Here is a 25,468-nt window from a genome sequence, read left to right on the forward strand (position 1 = left end):
GCCATGGACATAATTTGTGTCTCCGAGTCGGCTGAGGTAAGGATTTAGAAGTAATATGCTTTGTTTTGCTGGCTGCCTTAGCCCTAGTGTAGGCCTTAATAGACATGGTCATAGGGGGCCTGGCAGCTCCACGTGCAGGAGTGACCTTGTCTACAGCAATGGTCTCGGGCATTTCCTCGGATTCGGTATCCGGAGGAAAATCTATAACTGGCGTCGGAGTAATGTCTGGAATCTGAGTCGTCAGTAATGCGGTGTCTTCGGTTCGGAGCGGTGGAGAGACGGTCTCAGAGGGAACCGGAGCACTCGTGCTAGGTTTTGGCGTGGAGTCGGTGGTAAACGCGGGCCGAGGATGTCGGTCCCGGTCTTTTCGCTTTTTGGGAGTTTGCGATGTCGGAAGATCTGACGGCATGGTGTAAGCAAAATTGTCGCCGAAAAAATCTTCAGCGAACTCCGCCCGGCGCCTGAGAGTGCGCTTGTTGAAGCGAGCACAGGCTACACAGGCCGAAACATCGTGGTCTGGGCCCAGGCAAGGGAGGCAGTAAGAGTGGAAATCCTTATGAGGTATTTGTTTACCACAAAAAAGACAACTGTTAACTTTTTCAGTAATTTCTGACATCGGCTGAGGCAAGAAAAGGTCCCCAACGGGGTACTTAGCTTTTTTGATGACTTCGGTATTGTAGAATACAGGAGCTGACCGACCGGCACTTGTGAACCGCTTCTGCTTCGGGCACCGCGCGGCAAGAAAGACTGAAGAAAATGGCGTCGGCTGATGCTTATGTACTCCAGCCGCTCTGACGGAGAGAAATGCGACATCAGCCGACGTCGGACCCAGACTTTGGAATCCGGCCGACCGAGGGCTGCCTGAGGCAGGACAACCCACATGTTATGACTGCAGTTGCATTCTTGAAGGACATCTCCTGTTGTAGGCAGGGAATTAGTGGTATTACCGTTTCCAAGCTGTGAGAGTGTAGAGTCCAAACACTTTTTAGGTACCATTGTAATTTCCTCATATGCAGTCTGGCATATGGAATTAGTAGAATGCAGGATGCCATGAATCCCAAGGCCTGCAGAATTTTTCTTGCAGGGAGTTGAGACTTTGTTGCCATCATTTGAAAATACTGAGTCAGTTTCCTTGTTTGTCTGGCGGGAGATAAGCCATCTGACACCCAGGAATATTATCTCTTGTGAGGGCACTAGTTTTGACTTCTTTTCATTTACTGTGTGTACCCTAGGCAACTTAACTTTTTTACAAACGCCAGATGCTTTAAAAGAATGTCCTTGCTCTCCGCTTGAATGAGGCAGTCGTCCAGTTATGGATATATTTGAATTCCTTTTTGTCTGTAAAATGCAATTACTGGTGCCACGCACTTTGTGAAGACCCTGGGCTCAGTAGATAAGCCAAAGGACAGTGCAGAGAATTGGTAGTGCATTGAACCAGCTATGAATCTGAGGTATCTTCTGCAATTTTGTCTGATGGGGACATGCAGGTATGCCTCTTTGAAGTCCAAAGTAACGAGCCAAGCTTTCTTGCCCAACATGGGAAGAAGCTGCTGTAGTGTCAACATTTTGAATTTCGGAACATCCAGGTAAGTATTTAGAGTGGAAAGGTCTAGTATGGGTCTCCAGGCTTTGTCCTTTCTGGGGACCAGAAAGAGTCTGGAGTAAAATCCTTGTCCTTGTTCCTGCTGTGGTACTTTTTGAATAGCTCTCATGTCCATGAGGGCTGTAATTTGTTTTTGTGCCTCTGCCCACTGATTGTGTGGCAGGTCTGGCATACCTTTTAGCCTTGGTAAAGTGTGAAAGTGGAACCTGTAACACTGAGACACAATATTCAGCACCCATTTGTCTTGGGTGACTGCTTGCCAGTTTTGTGACAAAAGTGCTAGTTTTCCCCCTAAGGGAGCTGCCAAAAGGGAGGAGTTTGGCACTGGAAGGGGGAAGTCATTGGGACTGTTTCCTGTAATGTTGTGACTTGTCCTCACCTCTTTTGGGGTTGAAGCACCCCACTGTTGTGGTCTGTAAGAGCCCTGGGGCTGAGATCTGCCTCTTGAGCGTCTGTATCTTCCTCTTTGTGGCCTGACAGTGGAAAGGACCAATTTTTCGTAGGCCAATTCCTGCTATATCTTGGTTGCTGTACCTGTAAGAAATCCTTCACTGTTTGCATAGATTTTGCTCCTTTTTCTTTAATACCTCTTCTGCCTTAACACCAAATAAAATATCTTGCTGTAATGGAGCGTCCAATAATTTTGCCTTAACATGACCTGGTAAGGTTTGTTCCTTTAACCAAGCATGTCTTCGAATCACAGATCCTGTAACCGCTGCTCTACAAGAAGCTTCTAATGAATCAAAACCACATTGCAAAGTATGCTTTCCCACTTGCTCAGCTGCATGCAATAAATCCTGCATTTCCTTATAATCAAGTTGTTCTGCACTTATACTCATTTTCTGCTTTAACTGAGACAGTAAATATTGTTGACATTTAAGCATATGAAACTGGAAGTTTAAAGCCCTTACTGCTAAAGTTGCAGAGGTGTAAACTTTCTTCCCCCATCTGTCTAATGCTCTAGAATCCCTGTCTGAGGGAACTGGATTTTTAGCCGTGGAGGCCTTGACCCCTTTGGGACCCTGGGAAATGGTTTCTGGGTCAGCAGCAGGGTTTTTATAAAGAAATTTGTGAGAGTCAGGGACTCTGTAGTACCTATCTGGCTTGACTGGAGCAGGGGGGTAAAGAATCTGGATTTAAACTGGATTCAGAGAACACATCGTCCACAATATCCAACACTGGCAGAATAGCAAAGGGCCTGTGCTGAGGCAATAAAAGAAAGTCTCTGAGCCTTTTCTTGGATTCGGAGTAATCCTGGCCCTCCCAATGGAAATGCTCCCTCATGGTATGTAAAGTTTCTCCAAAAGAGTAATCCTCAGGAAGTGAGGTTGAAGGAATTGATTCTTCAGCATCAGAGTCCTCATAGGGGGGTAAAGAATATCCCTGGTCTGAAGAGGAATCAGAATATATAGAAACCTGGTCAGACGAATCATAGTCTGTATCCTGCCTAGGCCTTTTATCAGGAGGGGGATGGGAACCCCTGATCAGAGTAATTAAGTCTTCGGCCATTTTCAGCATCTGCTTTTTAGGCATGGAGGCCTGTCTAGGTGAATACTGTACTTGAAAAGCACACAACTTCCAAACAGAAAAAATGCAGTTGTAGGCGCTGTTCTCCAGTAACAATAAAGATTTTCCTCTTAATAAAACGTGGAAACTCAATTTCAATAAATTCAAGGTCCAAGTCCAACAGACCACTAGGTAAAACGTTTCAAGACACCAATTTATTTGACAAAAAAAACAGATTAAGCGTTTTCATCTCCCATGTGGAGACTTCATCAGAATCTGTACTTGCTTCTTGGTCTTTAATGCAGTTTTAGACTTGGCTGTAGATGCAATGGTAAGTTGTGAAGGTCTGAAAACACCCTCAGAAGCAGATGCCTGCTCAGCGGCTCCGGACACATCTGAAGGGTTAGTCTCCATAGGTCCAACACCTTGAGTATCCAGAGGCCTAGGCAACTCCATGTGGGAGTCAGTCGTGGCCTGCGGCTCTGAGGTAGTGGGTGTCAGGGGCTGCGAAAGCCCCTCACTGAGAACCGGCGAACTGGCGACTGGCCTAGAAGAGGCTTTGTCAGTTTTGGGCCTTGGATGCCTGTCATCCTTATCTTTGCATTTTTTGTGAATTCCGGTAGTCGGTTGTTCCGACTGCATGACATAATTAAACCTTCGGCCAAAGTAATGGCGAGCAAAATCAAACCAACGTTTAATAGTGCGTTTGTTAAATCTAGCACAAATCCGGCAACTAGTGACGTCATGATCTGGGCCTAGGCATGGAATACAGTAAGAATGAAAATCCTTAGGAGGTATTTGCTTCCCACAAGAAATACAATTATTAACTTTCACTGACATCGGTCTGAGGCAAGAAAAAGTTTCCCCAACGGGGTACTTAGCTTTTTATTGAAGACTTCGGTTCTGAAATTCGAAATAGATATCTCAGGAGTCGGCCGACCGGCACTTGCGAACTGCTTTTGCTTCGGGCACCGTGCGGCAAGAAAGACTGAAGAAAATGGCATCGGCTGCTTCTTATATATCCCTGACGCACTGACGTCAGGGAGGAGGCGACAGCAACCAACGCCGGACCAAGACTTTGGAACTCTGGCCGACTGCGGGACCGCCTGACGGCAGGATAACCCTAGTGTAATGACTGCAGCAGACCTCTGGGTCTGCAGCAGGATTCCTATACAGTTATTTGTGAGAATCCAGTAGTCTGTAGTACCAGACAGGTTTACTTGGCACAAGAGGCAGGGCATCAGGGGCTAAGCTGAACTCATGGAAAACATCATCCACCACTTCCAAAATAGGTGGGATGGCCAGAGGTCTGTGCTGGGGCAGGACCAGAAACTAAGTATTTTCTTAGACTGTGGGAAGTCTTGAGATTCCCATTGGAAATGTTCCCTGAGGAAATGAAGGGTTTCCCCAAATGAGAGGTCCTCTGGAGGGGAGGCAGAAGGGAATGGCCTCCTCTGCATCTGCATCTGAATCCTCATAAACAGTTAAGGGATGTTGTTCCTCTTCAAAAGCAGAATAATCAGATTCCTCAGACTCTTGTCTGTCATAATTTCTGGAGAAGGATGCCTTTTCCTTTTAGGAGTGGGGGGCCTGAGTACCTCGGATAAGGGAGATGAGATCCTCTGCCATTTTAAGCATTTGAGCTTGGTGTGGGGGAGCAGTAGCAAGATGGTGCCTAGAAGCAGATTTCCTAGAAGTGGCCTGGCTTCTAGGCCCGAGTGAATCCATCGATCTCTGAGAAACAGTAGCTGGATGCGAAGACGTCGGGTTTTTTTGTCTAGATTCGGTAGTGTGACAGGTCTCCTTGGAAGCCAGTGCCTGCATTGTGGCTCCAGACCCAACCAAGGCAGAGACAGCTAAAGGCTAAGAAGACAAAGTAGATTTCTGAGGCATACCGGACTCTGAAAGGGTCTCAGCAGAGGCCTACGTAGATAGCAAGTCAAGCATCAGGGGCCGAGAAAGTGCCCCACCGAATTCCAGAGAACTGATGACTTGCTTAGCAGTAGCGTCATCGGAAGGCTTAGCCTTGTGTGGCCTGTCTCTACCTTTACCTCTACGTATTTTTGAAATATCCACAGATTGCTGGCTGACAGACGCCATATTGAAATTCGAAGACAGAATATGAAAATAATTGTCTACAAAAAAAAAAAAAAAAAAAAAAAAGAGCTCTACGGCGAATGGTTCTGGCATTAAAGAGAGCACAGAACCAGCAACGAAGGATGCCGTGGTCTGGCTCTAAACAAGTGATGCAGTAAGAATGAAAGTCTCGGTGTGGGATCTGCTTTCCGCAGGCAAGACAATTGTTAACTTTTTTGGACATTGGTTAGAGCAAGAAAAAAAAAAATAGTCCCCAAAAGGGTACTTCGCTTTAGATGTTTTCTGCTGAAAATCAACTTCTGGTAGCAAACAAACCGCACTCGTGCAAACTACTTCTGCTACGGGTCCCACAGCAAAAAAGACAGATGTAAAGACATCAGCTGCCTTACTTTATAGCACTGACGTCAGACTACAGGCGACAGCAGCCAGCGCACAAAAACATTCACTCTGGTATTCGGGCCAGCTAAGGGCTACCACAGCAGGGATAACCCACAGGTGATGACTGCAACAGTGAAACACGAAGAACATCTGGAGAAACCATGTGTGTTCAATTCAACAGTCAAGAGGCTGGGTGGAGAAATTCCTACTGGGCAAGTTATCAGATCTGGTATGGGATCTAGAACCCAAAGAGTATAACAAAGATAAGGCCAGAGGTACAGGAACCAAACTTGTCAGGACCATAAAGGAGCAATAAGAATCACAGTCACTTTGCAACAGGCAGCTTTCTGAACAACCTTTACTATGAGAAGAATAAGAGGATAAGCAAACCGGAGACCTGGGGGCCAAGCATACAGAAAAGCGTCCATGGGTGGCTACTCCACTGGGGGAACCAGGGCATAAAAGCTGTTGCACTTTGCACTGTGATGTACTTGCCATCCATTCCAACAAAGGGCCAGAAAATCCAGATTGCTATCCTTGGATTCAAGGGCCCCTCACGAGGGAGGATAAATGTTTCTACTCAGTCTGTCTGCTAAGATGTTGAATTTCCCTGGGATGTGCATTGCTATCACAAACCATTGAGAGATTGGCTACTATCACAATCAGATTCCCGGCAAACAGGGTAGGGCCAAGTTCGCCTCTTTGTTCAGGTACAAAACCACAAACATACTGCCCATATGAGAAAGAGATCACATCCTTGGAAAGGTCCTGAAAGGCCTGCAACACTAGGGGTTGTCTCATCTCCAAGACAGTGATGTGAAGTTTGGCCTCAGGCATAGAGCAAGTCACTTGGACAGTCTTCCCTTCGAAATGCCCTCTCACCCCAGAATGGAGGCATCCATAGTAACTGCACCCTGAGGAAGAGGAAGAAACAGTTGTGTACACTTACCATAAATGTAGATGTTTGAGTGTATTCATTGTTGCAGTCATCACACTTGGGTTATCTGCTTGCAGGTAGCCCTCAGTTGGCCCGAATACCAGAGTCTTGGAACTTCTGCGTTGAATGCTGTCGCCTCTTCCATGACGTCAGGTCGTCAGGGGTACAAAACATGCAGCCAACGCCATTACATCAGTTTTTCTTGCCCCAGAAGTCAGAAGCCCCCAAAATAGGGAGCAATTACATGGTGTAGAACACTTCCACTAAAAAGTAAATACCACTGACATAAGATATGGCCAAAAAGAGGATAGAGAGGATAGATATAAAGTATAGGGAAGTATTCTGGAACAAATTAATTGCTTTTGTGCGAGTGAAAATGTATTAAAGGAAAAACTTTTTACATTCTGACGTTTAATACATTGGCCCCTATGGGATTTAATGGGGAATTAAATTGGAAAAGTTTGCATTAAAGGAAAGATTAGATATCAATTAACACAATTAATTCATTAAATAGTGTGTATATAAGTGAAATGTTAGGTGTAATTTGTATTCCGAGAAGGTGTTTTGACCAAGGCGCTAGAATTAAATCAGCTTTTACTGACTGGTTTGTACTTCATTCGAATCCTAGTTGTTTATTTCAGTGTGGTGGTGTTGTCGTGCTATATAAAGTATAGAAAAGTCAGGGGGCTGGAGGGAGGGTAACCAGGACTGCAACAGTGAATACACTCGAACATCTACATTTATGGTAAGTGTACACAACTGCAATATGTTTTGTGTTTCACTGTTGCAGTCATCACACTTGGGTTGATTCCGAAAGCTGAGGAAGGGTGGAGGCAGTCAAGAAGTATTAGGGCTGGCTAGCAGGCCATGTAAGTCTGCTGTGGCAAATCCAGCTCTGGATTTAGAAAAGAAAGGCAAGTGGTAATGCTTGGTGAAGGTGTGTACAGAACTCCAGGTTGCAGCTTCCAGGATGTCCCTGGTAGGGACTCCCCTGAGAAGTGCTATAGAGGTTGAGGTAGCCCTAGTGGAATGAGTTCTGATCCCCTGTGGGGTAGGTTTTTCATAGTGTTTGTAGCAGAAATGGATGCAGTGTGCTATCCACTTGGAAATGGTTTGCTTTGAAATGGCCTTGCCCTCTGCCCCTGTAGCAGCTGGTCAGATTTTCTGAAAGGTTTAGTCCTGTCAAGGTAGAACCTAAGTTGCCTGTGCATGTCCAAGGAGTGCAGTATCCTTTCCCCTTTATTCTGAGGATTAGGGAAAAAATTGGTAAATGAATGGATTGGTTTAAAGCCGCACTAGATACCACCTCGGGCATAAATGATGGGTTAGTCCTGAGGGAAACCCTGTCCGCATGGAAGATAATGATAATGAAGGGCTCCACAGCCATAAGGGCCTGCAATTCAGACACTCTTCTTGCTGAAGTGATGACTAGAAGGCTGTTTTCCAAGAGAAGAATTTTAACTCTGCTGTAGCAGCAGGCTCAAAGGGGGGAAGCGTGAGCTTCTCCAATACAAAGTTAAAGTACTAGGTTGGAGTGGGAGCTCTCCTCGAGGGGGCTTAAATTTTTGGCTCCTTTCAAGAACTCTTTGACCAGAGGGTGAGAGAAAAGGGGCAGCTCAGTATTGTAATGAGCCGAGATGGCAGAGGCATGAATCTTAAATGAAAAGAAGGACAGGCCTTTGTGGAGCAGTTCTGTCAGATAATTTAGGATTTGAGGTAAGTTGGGCATATGTTGTGTCCCTTCCCTGAGACTGGATCCAAAAACAGTATCTTTTCCACTTTTCTGAATAGGATTTCTTAGTACTAGGCCTCCTTGCCTCAAGGATGACATCCAGCACCTGTTGACTGAGGGTTGCTGGTGATGCAGTCAGGGGATGAGCCAGGCTGCTAGGTTCAGGGTTTGCAGCTGAGGATGAAAAATCTGGCCCTCCTGCTTGGACAGCAGGAAAGGGGTCTGAGGCAGGTGGTACTACTGTCAGACTGCGTAAAAGTGGGTACCAGTGTTGGCATGGCCATTCTGGTGCAATCAGGATTGTCCTTGGCTTGTCCTGTTTGAGCTTTAGAACTTTCGAGAAGAGGGGCAGAGGGGGAAAGGCATAGATTGAGAGGTTTTCCCATGTAAAGGACAGGGCATCCACTTTCCAAGCTTGGCTGTGGGGAGTTCTGGTGCAAAATTTGCTCAACTGATGGTTCTGGGGGAAGCAAAGAGGTCCACCTCTGGTGCCTCCCACCTGTGGATCAGAAGCTTGAATGATTTGGGTTCCAGTTTCCATTCGTGTGGGTCCATTAGATTTCTGCTCAAGTCGTCTGCCAGTGAATTCAGTTTGCCTGTCAGGAATTGAGCTTGCAGGTGCACTTGATTGCTCAAGGCCGTGTTCAACAGGGCTATGGCTAACCTGCAGAGTGGGTAGGAATGAGTTCCCCCCTGCTTGTTTATATACCACATAACTGTGGTGTTGCCTGTCTTTACCAATTGTTGCCCTGGAAAGATAAGGTATTTGAAGGCCGTCAGTGCATTCTGTACAGCTAACATTTCTTTTTGATTAATATGCAGGTGCATTTGTTTTGGGCTCCATTTGCCTTGAACGCATTTGCCTGCTATGTGAGCACCCCACCCTAAATCTTTATGTTCTGCACAATCAGGAATCAACACAATTTTTTGTTTAATTAGTTCCATAATATGTTGCTGATACTTTAACATGTGAAACTGGCAATTTAAAGTCCTGATGGCAAGAGTAGCAGAGGTGTATACCTTCTTACCCAATCTGTCTAAAGCCCAAGAATCCCTGTCCGAAGGGGTAGGGTTTTTGGCTGTTGTAGCCTTAATGCCTTTAGGTCCCTGGGAAATAGTCTCTGGATCCGTAGTAGGATTCTTAAATAGAAATTTGTGAGAGCCAGGTACTCTGTAGTACCTGTCAGGTTTCCTGGGAGCTGGTGGCAAAGCATCAGGGGTAAGACTGGACTCCATGAAGACATCATCTACAATTTCCGGAACAGGAGGGATAGCTAGAGGCGTGTGCTGAGGCAAGTTTAAAAATTCCCAGAGTCTCTTTTTAGACTGTGGGTAGTCCTGGCACTCCCAGCAGAAATGCTCTCTGAGGGTATACAGGGTTTCACTGAAAGAAAAATTCACTGGTGGAGAAGCAGAGGGAATGGAATCCTCTGTATCAGAATCCTCATAGGTAGATAAAGGTATGTCCTGGTAATCAGAAGGGTCAGAGTCATCAGACTCATGCTCTGAAGAATCTGAAGGAAAATCAATTCTTTGTCTTTTAGACGGGGAAGTCTGGCTTCCCCTTATTAAAGTAATAAGGTCTTCAGCCATTCTAAGCATTTGTTTCTATGGCATGGGGGCCTGAGAATGCGCTTTGATCATCTGCTTCCTAGGCGTAGTGCGAAGTCTGGGCCTGAGAAATTCTGCACTTTTAGTTTAAAACGAAGTCGTTGGTTTAATATGAACATCGGAAGGCCTGAATACACCCTCAGAAGCCGGTGCCTGCACAGCGGCTCTGGACATCCAAGGTAGAGACATCCGCAGGTTCCATAGTCGAAGAACGATCTTGCGGCATACCAGACTCCAAATGGATCTCAGTAGAGGCCTGCGAATCTATAGAAGCAGATATCAGTGGCTGCAAAAGCACCTCACAGAGTACCTGCGGACTGGCGACTAGCTTAATGGAAGCGTCGTCAGCAGTTATGGATCTATTCGGTCTGTCTCTGTCTTTATCCTTACGCTTCTTCAGAACGATAGTCGGATGGCTTACTGGTGCCATATTGGAATACGGGGAACGAGAGCGAAAGAATTTAGTGACAAACATAGCCCGACGAATAGTTCGGGTGTTGAACAGGACACAAAACAGACAGCGAGGAATGTCGTGGTCTGGGCCTAAACAGGTGACGCAGTAAGAATAAAAATCTCTGTGAGGTATTTGCTTTCCACAGGAAAGACAATTATTAATTTTTTCCAACATTGGTTAGACAAAGAAAAAAGAAGGATTCCCCAATGGGGTACTTAGCTTTTAGAAGACTTCAGGTCTGAAACTCTAATAATGAAAATTTCAGGCAGCGGCCAACCGGCACTTGCGAACTGCTTCTGCTTCGGGCTCCACTCGGCAAGAAAAGCTGATGTAATGGCATCGGCTGCATGTTTTATACCCCTGACAACCTGACGTCATGGAAGAGGCGACAGCGTCCGATGCAGAAATCCCAAGACTCTGGTATTCGGGCCGACTGAGGTCTACCTGCAGGCAGATAACCCAAGTGTGATGACTGAAACAGTGAAACACGAAAAACATCAAATTGTCTCCTGTTTAAACCAGGGGAAATTCTGGCCAACATCTTATCAGTGTAGGACAAATGTTTGTCAGAACAATCGGAAAATCCATGAGATGGGTTAAAGACTGAGTTGACAGTGTCCACTACTATATCCTCATATGGTACCTTGTCAGGGGCATAAGGCAAAAATCAATGTGGCCATATGACCCAGAAGTCTCAGAACCATGGAGGCTGGAGGTTTGTGGCAGGAAAATAAAAATTATTTACTCACCATAAATGACAGATCTGTGTTATGTCTCCATTTGGATCAACCTGTGGGACATCGGATCTGACACCAGCCGATTCTAAAGACATTAGCCCATCTTGACTCATCTTCCTTACCCATAACTCCCCACGCCTCCATCAACTCCCCAGAGTTAAAATACAATATCCAATAGTCCCCACTTCCTCCATAAATGCAAGGGAAAACAGACAAGGAAATGCCAGACTCAAGTATAACGAAAGAACCCCTTGCTGTCCAGTCATCAGAGAGAGAAGACTTGCCAAATCAACAAGATCAGGGGCAGAAATGTAGGAAGGTGGAAAGGTTGAACCAGGAAGAGACAGGCAACATGGATCTATCATTATGGTGACAACGTAACTTTCGATTCAACCCATAGGACAGAGTCCTCAACCAAGACAATTCCTCGGGGAATTAAGGAAGGATACTCCACAACACGGCAAAACCAAAAGAAGCCCTGGACCAGGATTGAATATCTAGCTTATAATGAGACACAAAAGTATGGTAGCTCAACCAAGTAGTAGTTGGGCAAATATCATCCATAGACCTCTAGAAAGAAAAGCTGTAGAAGTAGTTACAGCCCTAGTTCAATGAGTTTTAGAATTTTGTAGAAAAATCTTGCCTTTCAGAGAACATGCAAACAAAATACAATCTGAAAGCCACTTGGATAATGTCACTTTAGAAACAGGTGAGCCCAGCCTGGATTTTGAAGAGAAGACAAACTACTGGCTAGACTTCCTGAAAGACTTGGTACGGTCATAATAAAATTTTTGCCTATGCACATCCAAACAGTGCAGAAGGTATTTGCCTTTGTTGGAAAGGGGGGACGACACGAAGATAGATGGAGCTGTTGAGGTTATTCACCATATTTATTCTGGGTAAGTGTCCACGTGACGAGGAACCCTGTTCTTATGGAAACTTACTAGAGGAAAAATCAAATGCTTGCAATTCTGAAACACTTCTGGCAGATGTAATTTCCACCCAAAACAAGGTTTTCCAAGACAATAACTTCAAATACGAGACTGAAGGTTAAGGGGGGGGGGGGGGCAGTCAGAACCTGAAGAATGAAAGAAGACCCAGGGGGAAGTGATCAGATCCCATACTGGTGGATGAAAAAGAAAAGTACCATTAAGGAAAGCTTTGGAAATCTTCACATAAGCTAACCGTACCTTGACTGTAGAGAAGCTAGTGTTCGAGCCAAACAGCTCAGCTAGAAATGCAAAACTGACTCTAAGGGGGGCCAAGATGGAATCAAGTCCCTGAGCCTCCAACCCACAAAACCAATCTCTTCAATTTACCGCTATACATTTTTCTAGTGGATTCTTCGAGAACAGGGCAATATATGAACCACTGCTTGTGAAAGCTTGGGATTCCTAGCCACCAAGAGAATTGGAGGAGCCATGTGATAAACTTGAGGGACTGGTGACTGGGGGAAATCCAGCCCGGCTGGATGAGAGAGGAGATCAGGAATGGGATCCAACACCCATGGTGGGGGTACTTCAGAAGAGACCAAAGGAAGGAAAACCACACCTGGTGAGGTCAAAAAGAGGCAATGAGGATCAGTGAGGATCTGCAATAGGCTGCTTTTTGAAGAAGCTTCACTATCAGGGGAACCTGTGGAGTAAACCTGAAGGACACCTGGGGACCAAGCAAATGTCAGAGTATACCGGGATGCCTATCCCAGAGGAGGAACAAGGGCATAACAGTAGTCACACCTGGTGTTAGACAGGGACACAAACAGGTCACAATCACAGACAGGTGCCCCAGCGCTGAAAAATCTGAGCTGCCACTGTCAGATGTAGGGACCACTTGTGAGGCAATAGAATACTCCTGCTGAGGCTGTTGGCCAGAATGTTGGGACTTCCCCAAGATATGTGCTGCCACCAGAAACCACTTGAGAAGAGATCGCCCACTGCCAAAATCCTCATGGCCTCCTAACAAAGAGAGTAAGAACATGTTCCCTCAGTTTGCTGAGATACCAGATGACATACATGTTTGTCCATCTGTACTACCATGAAACTTCTGGGGAGGGCATCCTGAAAAGCCTGCAACACTATGAAGACCACTCATCTCTTCCAGAAAGTTAATGTGAACCTTTGCAGAAGTCTGGGACCCTTGAACAGTCCTCCCTTAAGAATTCCCCACCCCACCCACGGAGGAAAGTGTCTGTGGTGATCGTGGCCAAAGGAGAAGGAATTACAAACTGTCTCCCTTGTATTACTACTGAAGACTGCAACCACCACTGAATCTGCTCATAGACTGTAACCACCACTGAATCTGCTCATGATATGCTCTCATTAGCTGCACTGGGAAAAGTAATGGCTGCATTAGAAGGGACCACTGAACGACCAATGTCCATTGCTGGGGCCTCATGCAATATCTGGCTAGAGGAACCAGTCCTATCAATGTTGTCATGATCCAAAAGCTTTACAAGTGTGTAAGCTGGAGGCTTGGGAATGCCCAAAAACTTTGGAGCTTGGGCACCGGCAATCTGATGGACCATGTCCAGATGACACTCTATGAACTCTAAGACTTGTACAGGCTGAAAGCTCAATTTGCGGTAACTGAATGTGTTGCTCAAGTTGTCACATAGTTGAAGTAGAGAATCCCTGGCTGAAATCACGATGCCTTTGTGGAAGCAGTAAAGAGCCAATTGTCCAGGTACGGGAAGACATGAAATTCCTACACCTGGAGCCAGGCTGAGACCACTACCATGCACTTGGTAACACAGTGGGGGGGGGGGATGTGGTGAGACCAAAATGATAGCAGAGCCCTAAACTAATGGTGACTGGCTCCCAGATGGAGGCGAAGGAACCTCCAAGAATGCCGATCTATCTTGATGTGATAGTAGGCATCTTTGAAGTCTACTGATCACATCCAATCATCCTTTCTCTGAATAGGTAATATGGACTGCAACGAGATTATCTAAAACTTGGTCTTAACAGACTGGTTCAGCTAAGGTCCTTTTTTCTTTTGCACTAAAAAGAATCTGGAATAAACCCCGATACCATCTGGTCTGGCAGGATCTCTCAGATGACTATTTGTGGACAGCTGTTGGATCTTTGCCACTATGAAGCATCTCTGATGGGGTGGAACATTTGGGAGATATTTTAGGAGACCTTTTATAACTTCTGTAAAGGGGATAACATAACCTCTGGATATCACACTCAACACCCAGGCATCTGAGGCAATAGCCTTCCAAACTTTGGGGTGGAGAGCTAGACGACCCCCAACTGCCTTCAGAGGCAAGCAGTTGAGCAAACTTTTAGGATCACTGAAAAGGATGCCAGCTAAAGCCCCATGGAAGCCCCGATTCTACGGACAGCCTTTGACCCTAGAGCAGCATCAGTTATGATCCCCCTTCTGACTCGGGAGGAACCTTCTGGAAGGTTCTGCAAGGTGGGAAGTTTCAAAGCCCCCATGCTAAAGGACAACACTGTCCGAGCTGCAAAATCCTTTACTAATGCACTCTACGGGCATCTACAAGAATGCATGGATCATGCTATCCCAAACAAAACCAAGTCTCACTCCTCCAAGAAAAGGAAACCATGTCTGGTGGACCCCTGCCATAAACAAGCTATACAATAGGAAGAGGAAACTAGTACATAAGAGAGTAAAATCCCAAGAAGGGAAGACATCCCTGATCAGTATCAGCAAGAACTACTACGTTCCCTCATAAAATCATCCATGGCTAGCTTCGAAAGAAAAATTGCCATGGACTCCAAAGATAACCACAAGGCAATCTTTAGCTATGTCAAGAATCAAAGTGGCAATTCACAGATCTGCTTGGAGTTAGTGCAGAATGGCACAAAATACACTGAACAGACAGATATAGCCAACATCCTGGCAGACAGGTTCAGTGCAAACTTCACCCCCCACCTCCAAAAGGGCCCATAACTATACCAGAAGAATGTAGTGCCCCTGAAATCACAGACCACCCTCTCCAAAGCCAAACACACAGCATCAATGGGACCGGACAGTGTTCCAGGCTGCGTCCTACACGAGCTCAAAGATGAACTAACCCCTCACCTAAACACACTGTTTAAACTCAGCCTCTCCACAGGCTACGTGCCCACGGAGTGGCGCACAGCAACAGTTATTCCACTCCATAACGGACCCCGGGAACTATAGCCCTATAAGCTTAACTAGCTTGGTCTGCAAAACTATTGAGTGCATCATCATGGATCTCATTAACAGAGACATTGGGAACATCCAAACACTGGACCCTACCCAGTTCGGCTTTGTTAAAGGCAGATTATGCCTCTTAAACCTGGTGGACTTCTTTGAGACCATTACCAAGGCTATAGATGAGGGGATGGTGGCCCACACAGCCTACCTAGACCTCGCAAAGACCTTCAACACCATTCCCCACTCAGTTATTATAGACACCATTCCCCACTCAGTTATTATAGACAATCTCACCAGCCTGAACATAAACCCCTATGTCACGAGATGGGCTGCCAACTGGCTAATGGACAGGACCCACATGGTAAGAGTTGCGGGAGCTAGGTCTGACTCTAAACTGGTTACAAGTGGCATTCCCCGGGGCTCAGTCCTCGGACCCCTCCTGTTCAGCATATACGTCTGAGAGGTACAGGCAAGCACAGGAGGACTATGGCTGACCAAGTTCGCAGACAACTGCAAACTAGGGGCTATAATTGACTCTCCATCTGACACAGACATCCTCCAAAAGGGTCTCACTGAGACAGATACCTGGTGTCAAAACCATGGCCTCAAGCTAAACGTCAAAAAGTGCATAGTCATCCCCTTTGGAAAAAACAAAGTACCCACAAACTACCACATAGGTGGCAGCCCCCTAAATACAGAAAATGTAATAAGGGATCTGGGGACCCACGAAGATGGTAACCTCTCCTTTGATAATCACAATTCCAAAGTAGTTAGAAAATCCTTCTATGTAGCCCACCTAATCACAAAAGGGTTTGCATCCAGATCGAAAAAGGTCATTGGGCCCCTCCACGCATCACACATCAGACCCATCACAGAGTACAATGCCCCATTTGGGATGTACCTTACAAGACACCTGCAACAACTGGAAAGACCACAGAAGTACCTCATCAAGAGGATCACTAGCCTCAAGCAGATGCCCTATGCAGCTCGACTGAAGAAACTCCAGCTGTACTCGGTTGCATACCACCTACTCAGAGGTGATCTCTGCCTGACATACAAGGCCATGTCCAACCCAGAATTGATGGACATGCTCCACCTAAAGAAATCCATATCCCCTCAAGCCACACACTCCAGGGATCGAAATCTCACCACAGCAAAAAATAGGACGTGCTGGAAAGATAGATTCCTGTCCCAGAGACTTCCCATGCTCGGGAACAAGATTCCGATCTACATTAGGCAGAGCTCCTCGCTAACCCTCTTCAAGAGAAACCTTGATGAGTGGATGGGAAACAGAAAGCTTATCCCAGGGTTCACTTCAATGGCTCTGCTGGACAGAGACACAGGAAACTAATGTAAGGGGGCGGCAAAAGCCAAAATATTCCGGCTAGGCTTATAAATGCCTTCGGGCAGATAGCCTAGTACCTACCTATGAACCTATAAGACAGGCTAAAAGCTTTACAATTGGCCAGTGTCAGATGAGAAGTCCTACAGGTTGAATCCAGATGCAGCAGACAACATTGGATGCAAATGATTCAGTTCTGCACAAAGGGAACTCGCACCGAGAGCTGAAAGCAAGGCTATTTGGGACACTATTTGAAGGACACTCTATGAATGCCAAATTTTGAAATGGCTGTAGACTGGATTTCTCACAGTTTATTGTGATTCTTAAAGACAAGCACAACTGCAGTAATAAGAAGTTATGTACCTACCATAAAGTTCCATGTTAGTTGTCTTCTCTCGCCTTCTTTCTTGCTGGATGGGTTCGGAGCCGATCCTCGGCTCCGACTCGGCACTTACTAAGCTCGAGAGCTAATTTTATCAGCTTGAGGCAACCCTATATCCCATGATGCAAAGCGGAGACTACCCAGATCTCGTTTGGTAGCTAAGGAAATTATGGAATATATTCTTCCAACTGTAGAGGAGGAAGAAAAGGTAACAATACTAAAAATGACAATCATAATCATCATAATCCTCTGAAAGGGATCAACCTAATCTAGTGACACTAGAAGCTTATTAGCTAAAAAAAAAAAGGCTAAAACCTCTTAAGAGAAAAGGCATAATCTTCTCGGTCTGACCAGGCTAGGGGGATGGAGGGCGGGACGCAAGAAAGAAGGAGAGAGAAGACAACTAACATGGAACATTATGGTAGGTACATAACTTCTTAATGTTAAGTTGTCAATCTCGCCTTCATTCTTGCTGGATGGGACCGCGTCCCTAGCACCTCTATCCTGGATGGCGAATATCATCCATTGTAGAAGACGCATGTAAAAGCGGGCAAAGGGAAGAAGTGTTATGGCGGCCGCCATAAGACCCAATTCTTTCAGAGGAAATCTGGCCTGAATTTTGTTGCCGAGAAGAATCACCTGGACGTAACTTTGAATGTCCAAGATACTTTGGTCTGTTAACTTTGCTGAAAGTTATACGGTGTCCAAATTTGCGGCTATAAAAGTAATAGATTGACAAGGCGACAAGGCAGATTTTTGAAATTTATAGAAATCCATAGCCCTCTGCAAATGTGAATGGTGCAATCTCTGGCTTGGAGAAGTTGATGCCTGGTGGTGGCAGTGAGGAGCCAGTCGTCTAGATATGGAAACACCTGGAATCCTTGACGTCTCAGGTGAGCCGTAACCGCTGCCATACATTTGGTGAACACTCTGGGGGCTGTAGTGAGTCCAAAGGGCAGGGCCCTGAATTGGAAGTGACTGGTCCCCAGCCGAAAGCAGAGAAATCTTCTGGAGCGCCTGTGAATTTTATGTGATAGTACGCATCCTGAAGATCTACCGAGCACATCCAATTGTCCTTGCCCAGAAAGGGTAGAATGGACTGAAGCGTGACCATCCAGAATCTTGTTTTCTTTACAAACTTATTTAGATTGCTCAGATCTAATATTGGTCTCCAGTCCCCTGTCTTTTTTGGTACTAAAAAGAACCTTGAGTAGATTCCGGATCCTATTTGGTCTGCTGGGACTGGCTGGATGGCTCTTTTTGCTAGCAGTTTTGATATCTCTGGTACTGCTAAGTTCCCTTAGACGGGTGGAACGTCTGGAAGGGTTCCCTTTTGCTGAATTGGGGTTTGAATAAAGGGAATTTTGTAACCCTCGGATATAATCGACTGTACCCATTTGTCTTGAGAAAGGGAAAGCCAGGCTATTGGGTACAGCGATAATCTTCCCCCGACTGCCTCCGAAGATGGACAATCGGGCAACATCTCAGGGATGCTGGAAGGGTTTGTCAGAAAGAGGCTCTCTGCTACCCTGATTCTGCGGACCCCCTCTGCCCCTAGGGTGGCGTCTGTTGTTACCCCCTCTGCCTCTGGGGGTAAACTGACCTCGTGCGTCAGGCGTGACTCCTTGAGATTTGCAGAACCACATTTTCCCTCCCTTCTGACCTTTTGGGTAAGGTCTTGAAGGGGTGGAGAAACGGACTCCTACGGCAGAAAGAGTCTTGCCATCTTGTTCGCATCTAGTCAAAGTGTCTTTCACTTGAGGGTCGAACCATCAAAAGGGGAGTTTGTGAAGGACGCCTTGAAGGGGTCTGCAAAATTACAAAGCCGCATCCAGGACTGACGCCTTAAAGCCACTCCTGTGCCTGCGGCCCTACTCGCTCCATCGGCTGCATAAGAAATGAGCCGCATGGAGGAGTTAACAATGGAGTTTAGGATTCCTAGCTGTGAGCTAATCTTATCCTGAGACCCAGCAGCTGACGGATCCTGTAAAACTTCTTCCAACTCTTTAAGAACATCTCTTTGAAGGCGGGTGAAGTGACACAAGTAGTTCAGCGATCGCATGGCAAAGGTCGCTGAAGAAAAAATCCGCTTGCCGTACCTGTCCATAGTCCTAGAATCCTTGTTAGGAGGATGGACAGGTACTGAAGGATCATCTAGTTCCTTCTTGGTGGCTGCAGCCACCACCATGGCATCAACCGGGACACCTTTTGTCAAATATTGCCTATCAGGTGGGACCATAATGAATTTAGAAGGCCTCCTAGGAATAGGTTCCACCGAATCCGGGGTCATCCACGCCTTCCGAGCCACCACGTCCATAAGAGGGTCGAAAGGCAGAGACACCCAGGAGGTGGAGGGTCGAGATCCGAACGCCTCCAGGTATACTGACTCGTCCTCGGAAGGATTAAGGGAGGGCCAGTTCCCCCTCTGCTTAAGGAGTTCAAGGATGTCTGAGAAAGAGACATCCTCAGAGGAAGACCTTGGGGATCCCTCAGACTCATTCAAGTCAGTATCAGATGTAATAGACTCGGGGGAGTCTAGATGTTTCCTCTTACATGTCCTCTTACAAGGAGGTTCACCTGACAGATCAGGAGAAGCCTCGGAAGAGGAATATATTCCCAATGGGGAAACCTGAGGCATTGGATCTCTGGGTCCGGGAGCAAGAGAGTGGGAAGAGACGTCAGCAGGCACTGTAGTGGGAGGAGCTGATGGAACTGACCGTTTACTATGCCCAGGGGCTAGTACACTCCTCATCACCTCGAAGGCTACCCCATCAGAGAGACCAGAAGGTTCCCGCTCCGAAGAGATAGGAACTCCAGGCCTCACCGAGAGGGAAGGCTCCGAGGCAGATGTCGGGGCTGAGCTCACCAATGCCGAAGCCCCGAGGGGGAGAACGGGGTCGGACAAGGGTCCGATGCCACTCGCCCCCTCGGAGCAGACGAGGGAGACCAGACGTCCGGATCCCTCCAATGAAGGCCTCAAGGAGGAAATCTGAGCAGAGGACGACGGAGCCGAATGGGGTGGTATCGGCTTCGAAGCTATAACAGTCACAGCTCCGAGGAGCTCCGGCTCTGAGCTCTGTAAGAGAGTCGAAGGAGGAATGTTAGGTGGATGTGAAATAGCCACCGTCTGTTGAGACGGGGTATGGAGCATTTAGGCCAATGCCTGAGACTTTAATAGTCTACTCACCACTCTCGAGGTCGTGATCAGACAGCCTGGACGACAGAGAAGAACGGCTCCGATGGCTCCGCTCTGAGAGCAGGGGTGATCTCGGAGCCGAACGTATAGATTCCAATGAGGGGGATCGGGATCTCTTTTTAGAGATAGGTGGAGCCAAAGGAGCCAAGGATACGTCGGCTCCAGCCGGAGCCGACACGGAGTGTCCAGATCTGGCAGTATCGGCGCCGGATGGAGCCGATACTGTGACTTCTAAAATGGAAGGATCTGCTCCAGCCAGAGCCGATCTCGACACTGAAGAAGCAGAACCAGTAGCCGACGGCTTGGGATTTGCAGCCGAAGGCTTGACAGGTTTCGAGGGCTTCCCCGGAGCCGACTTAGTCGGGGAGCTCTCAGGCTTTAATAAGCCCCTCAATATTAATTTATTTCTGCGCTCCTGCAGGACTCTTGGGCTGAAGGCATGACAGATAGCACAAGAGTCCTGCAGGTGCAGAGGTCCCAGGCAGTAAACACAAGAAGTGTGACCGTCTGTCAGAGACATCTTCTAACAGCACGAGTCACACTTCTTGAAGCCTGAGACCTTTGTGTCCTTCGACATAACTGTGTCGAGGAAACACAAGTGACAAAGAAAACACAGACACACACACAAAAAACACCCAATCCAATAATCTAAACTAAACAGGGATACAACACACTCAAACATACACAGAATCCCTGACAGGAAAAATTTAGGAAAGGGGAAGGCCTAAGGCCTAACTTAGGGAAGGGGATAAATAACCCGAAAAAAAAGGGAACACTAACGGGAATAGGGTTAAAATAAACATCAAGGTTCACAAAACTAAGGTTATGAAATTTAAAAGGGATGAGACAAAGTCTTAATATGAAGAAAACTTACCTAGAGCTGGTAAAAGAGGCACCTCGTAAGCGAGCGGCAAACGAGATCTGGGTAGTCTCTGCCTTGCATCATGGGATATAGGGTTGCCTCAAGCTGGTAAAATTAGCTCTCGAGCTTAGAAGTGCCGAGTCGGAGCCGAGGATCAGCTCCGAACCCATCCAGCAAGAATGAAGGCGAGACTGACAACTTAACATCAACTGCTAAGCACTTGGTGAACACTAGGAGGGCAGTGGTGAGACCAAAGGATAGTGCTCTGAACTGGGTAATGACTGGCTCACTGCCAGAATCGCAGACATCTCCTGGACCATCTTACAATCATAAGAGCAAACACTCCAATGTAGAAGTCAAAGCCTGAATTGGCTAAGCCATCAGACCTGACCCTGGCAGTGGCAAGACAACCAGATCTGCATTCCCTGGATCCAAATGGCCCAACAGAGGTAGAACACTGGATACAGTGGACATCTCAGGTCTTTCACCCTGGCTAAAGGAAGAACAACCAAGTGAATCTGGGCCTGTAAGAAGGACCACATCAGTTGCTCCATATCTGTAGACCCTAGGCTCCCGGCCATGTGGACAGATCAAACAATTGACGCTACTGATGGGGGATTGGAGGCCTGCTGAACAGCAAATGGATCTGAACTGGTGGCGCTAAAATCCGATGCAGACAGGGAGAGGACTGTGGTGAACATTTCATAAGGAGAGGGAGAAAAATGAGAAGGAACCCTGTCTGAAATTGCCCCAGTAATCAAAAATGGACTGGGTATACTTGAAGCTGGGGACACCACCTTCCCCAACATTGGTGCTGCGGAAGACCAGGTCCAAGAAGCAGGGTCCAAGCCAGGCATCAACAAGCCTGGAAGCCAAAGGCCTTTGAATCTTCAGATTCAGCTGGTCAAAAGGAGGAATCCCCTTTTTGTGGTCTCCCTGTCCATGCTCTGCAATTTAGGTTCCTTAGGGCACTCCTTGACTAACCTCTGCTCACAACTTTTCACCTTTCTGGGGAGACTAGCCAGAAGATCTCTGGCAGGCAACAACCCCTTCAGAACTATTTTAGCCTCACGCTCATTCAGAGCCTGGGTACCTAAACCTGCACAAATGGAGCACTTGTCAGAGTGCGAGGTGCCAAGGCAAAAAAAACACCACCCATCTTATGCATCTTGGGACAGTAATTTGTCACCCCATGTCACACACTTTTTTATAAACCTTTCTCCTTGTCCATGCCAGGGAATGAAGGAATCACAGACAATAAGAAAAATCTACAAATCTAATCTAGCACCTAACTTGCATACAACTAATACAATGCTGTACACACTAAACTACCAAAGGGCGGGAACAAGACTAAAGCTACCTTCAAACCACACCTACCTTAACCCTATCGAACAATCTTAACAAATACTAGGGTAAAGGAAAGGGAATAAAAATATAGAAGTACAGTTTTGTACACTTACCATAAATGTAGATGTTAGAGAGTGTATTCACTGTTGCAGTCATTACATTTGGGTTATCTGCTTGCAGTAGCCCTCAGCTGGCCTGATTAACAAAGTCTTTGGTCCTGCGTCGGTTGCTGTCCCTTCTTCCATGACGTCAGGTCGTCAGGGGTATAAAACATGCAGCCGATGCCATTACATCAGTTTTTCTTCCCCCGGATGTCAGGTGCCCCCCTAATGGGGAGCAATCAAATATAAAAGCACAAAGATATACCTCCAACAAAAAAGCAAATACACCAAAAAGGCTTTTAAGCATAGTAAAGGAAAGTAGAGATATAGCCAAAAGAAGTTAGGGGGCTGGAGGGAGGGTAACCAGGACTGCAACAGTGAATACACTCTAACATCTACATTTATGGTAAGTGTACACAACTGTACTATGTTCTTCCTGTTTCACTGTTGCAGTCATTACATTTGGGCAGATTCCCAAAGATATGGTTGGGAGGAGGAATTAAGATAGCATTAAGGCCAGCTATAAGGCCCTGCAAGACTGCAGTGGCAAAGCCAGCTCTGGATTTAGAGAAAATTGGCAAATGATAATGCTTGCTGAAAGTATGTACAGAACTCCAGGTAGCAGCTTCTAGAATGTCCCTGGTAGGGACGCCTCTGAGAAAGGTTGTAGAGGTAGATGCAGCCCTGGTGGAGTGAGGTCTGATCCCCTGGGGGATAGGTTTTCCATGGTGCTTATAGCAGAAATTAATGCAATGGCTTATCCATTTAGAAATGGTTTGCTTTGAAATAGCCTTTCCCTCTGCCCCTGCAGCAAATGCCACCAGCAGTTGTTCAGATTTCCTTTGAGGTTTAGTCCTGTCCAAGTAGAATCTAAGTTGTCTGTGCACATCTAAGGAATGCAGTATCCATTCCCCTTTATTCTGTGGATTGGGAAAGAAGGTTGGCAAATGAATGGTCCGATTAAGAGCCACACTGGATACCACCTTGGGCATGAAGGATGGACTGGTTCTGAGGGGAAACCCTGTCCGCATAAAAGATGATGAAGGGCTCCACTGCCATAAGGGCCTATAATTCAGATACCCTTCTAGCTGAAGTGATTGTTAAAAGGAAAGCTGCTTTCCAAGAAAGACATTTTAAGTCTGCAGTAGCAGCTGGCTCGAAAGGATGTAGAGTGAGTTTCTCCAAGACAAAGTTAAGGTCCCAGGCTGGGGTTGGAGCTCTCCTGGGTGGTGGTCTCAAACTTTTGGCTCCTCTGAGGAACTGCCTGAGCAGTGGACGAGAGAAGAGGGGCGGTTCTGTGTTATAATGAACTGAAATGGCTTGAGGTGTGGATTTTAATGGAGGAAAAAGACAGGCCCTTGTGAAGCATCTCAGTTGAGTATTGTAAAATCTGAGGTAAACTGGGCGCTGCTGTGCTCATCCCTTGAGATTGATTCCAGGCACAGAATCTTTTCCACTTTTCAGCATAAGATTTTCTAGTACTAGGCCTCCTTGCCTCTAAAATGATATCCATAACAGGTTTGCTGAGGGATGGTAAAGGAAAGATTAAGTAATTAGTCAGGCTGCAAGGTTCAGTGTTAGAAGCTGAGGGTGCAGAATCTGGTTCTCCTGCTGAGACAGCAGGGCAGGAGTCTAAGCAGGTACCATGGAGATAACCGTGACACACTGCGCATGAGGGGGTGCCAGTGCTGGCGCGGCCAGTCTGGAGCAATCAAAATCATCCGTGGTTTGTCCTGTTTGATTTTTAGTAGTACTTTGGAGAGCAGACGCAGAGGGGGGGGGGCATAGACAGACAGGTTTTTTCCAGCTGAAGGACAGGCATCCACTTTCCAGGCTTGTTTGTGGGGAGTCCTTCTGCAAAATTTGTCCAATTGGTAGTTCTGGGGAGAGGCAAACAAGTCTATATCTGGGTTCCCCCATTTGCTTGTCAACATGTTAAAAATCCTTGGTTCCAGTTTCCACTCGTGTGGGTCCATAAGGTTTCTGCTTAGTCCATCTGCCAGTGTATTTAATTTTCCTGGAGGAAATTGAGCTTGTAGGTGCACATGGTAGCTCAAGGCTGTGTTCCATAATGCCATGGCTAGTCTGCAGATGGGGTTAGAATGTGTACCCCCCTGCTTGTTTATGTACCACATAACAGTGGTGTTATCCTTCTTTACCATTAGTTGTGTTGGAAGAATGTGGGTCCTTGAAGGCTGTCAAAGCATTCTGTACAGCTAACATTTCTTTTTGATCGATATGCAGGTGCATTTGACTTGGGTTCCATTTGCCCTGAATGCACTTCCTTGCCATGTGAGCCCCCCATGCATAGTCTGATGTGTCTGCTGTTAGGATTAGGGTGGCAGGGGGTGGTGTGAAAGGTAGTCCCTTGTTTTGGTGGCAGGCCTCTGCCCACCAAAGGAACTCTAGGCGTAGGCAAGGTATGATACGAATCATTGTTTTCAGGTCTTGAAAATGTTGACACAATAGGCTTTTTTAGATACCACTGTAGTTTCCTCATATACAGTCTTGCATAAGGAATTAGAAGAATGCAGGAGGCCATGAACCCCAAGGTTTGCAGTATTTGTCTTGCAGATAGCAGGGATTTTGGGGCCACTTGTTTGAAGTAGTTTGTTAAATGAATTTGTTTCTCTGGTGTGAGGTAAGCCATCTGGGATGTTGTATTCAAGCTTGCTCCCAGGAATATAACTTGTTGACAGGGTACCAGGTGTGATTTCTTTTCATTTATGGTGTACCCCAGACAAGTTAGAACCCTTTGTACAAAGGCCAGATGATTCAAAAGTATGTCCTGGCTTTCTGCCTGAATTAGACAATCGTCCAGGTATGGGTATATCTGAATATTTCTTTGCCTGCAAAATGCAATAACTGGAGCTAGGCACTTTGTCTTATCTACTGCGCCCAGGATATTCGCAAAGGGCAGTGCAGAGAACTGATAGTGCGTGCAGCCTGCTTTGAAGCGTAGGTATCTTCTGCAAGACTCCCTGACTGGGATGTGCAGGTATGCTTATTTTAAATCTAGTGTTGCCAACCAGGC

The 25,468-nt window shown here is 46.5% G+C and overlaps 1 protein-coding gene across 1 annotated transcript in view; it reads right to left on the reverse strand.

Annotated features, from left to right (window-relative positions):
• LOC122805962 (zinc finger CCCH domain-containing protein 11A-like) overlaps positions 1 to 25,468 on the reverse strand; it is a 1,052,395-nt gene that overhangs the window by 826,191 nt on the left and 200,736 nt on the right. Inside the window, exon 8 of the mRNA XM_044076203.1 lies at positions 5,161 to 5,244. Within this exon, the coding sequence (XP_043932138.1) occupies positions 5,161 to 5,244 (84 nt within the window). The remainder of the gene's footprint in view (positions 1 to 5,160; positions 5,245 to 25,468) is intronic.

This window comes from Protopterus annectens, chromosome 7.part0 (assembly GCF_019279795.1).
Source record: "Protopterus annectens isolate FY-2018-M chromosome 7.part0, PAN1.0, whole genome shotgun sequence".
Classification (NCBI taxonomy): Eukaryota; Metazoa; Chordata; order Ceratodontiformes; family Protopteridae; genus Protopterus; species Protopterus annectens.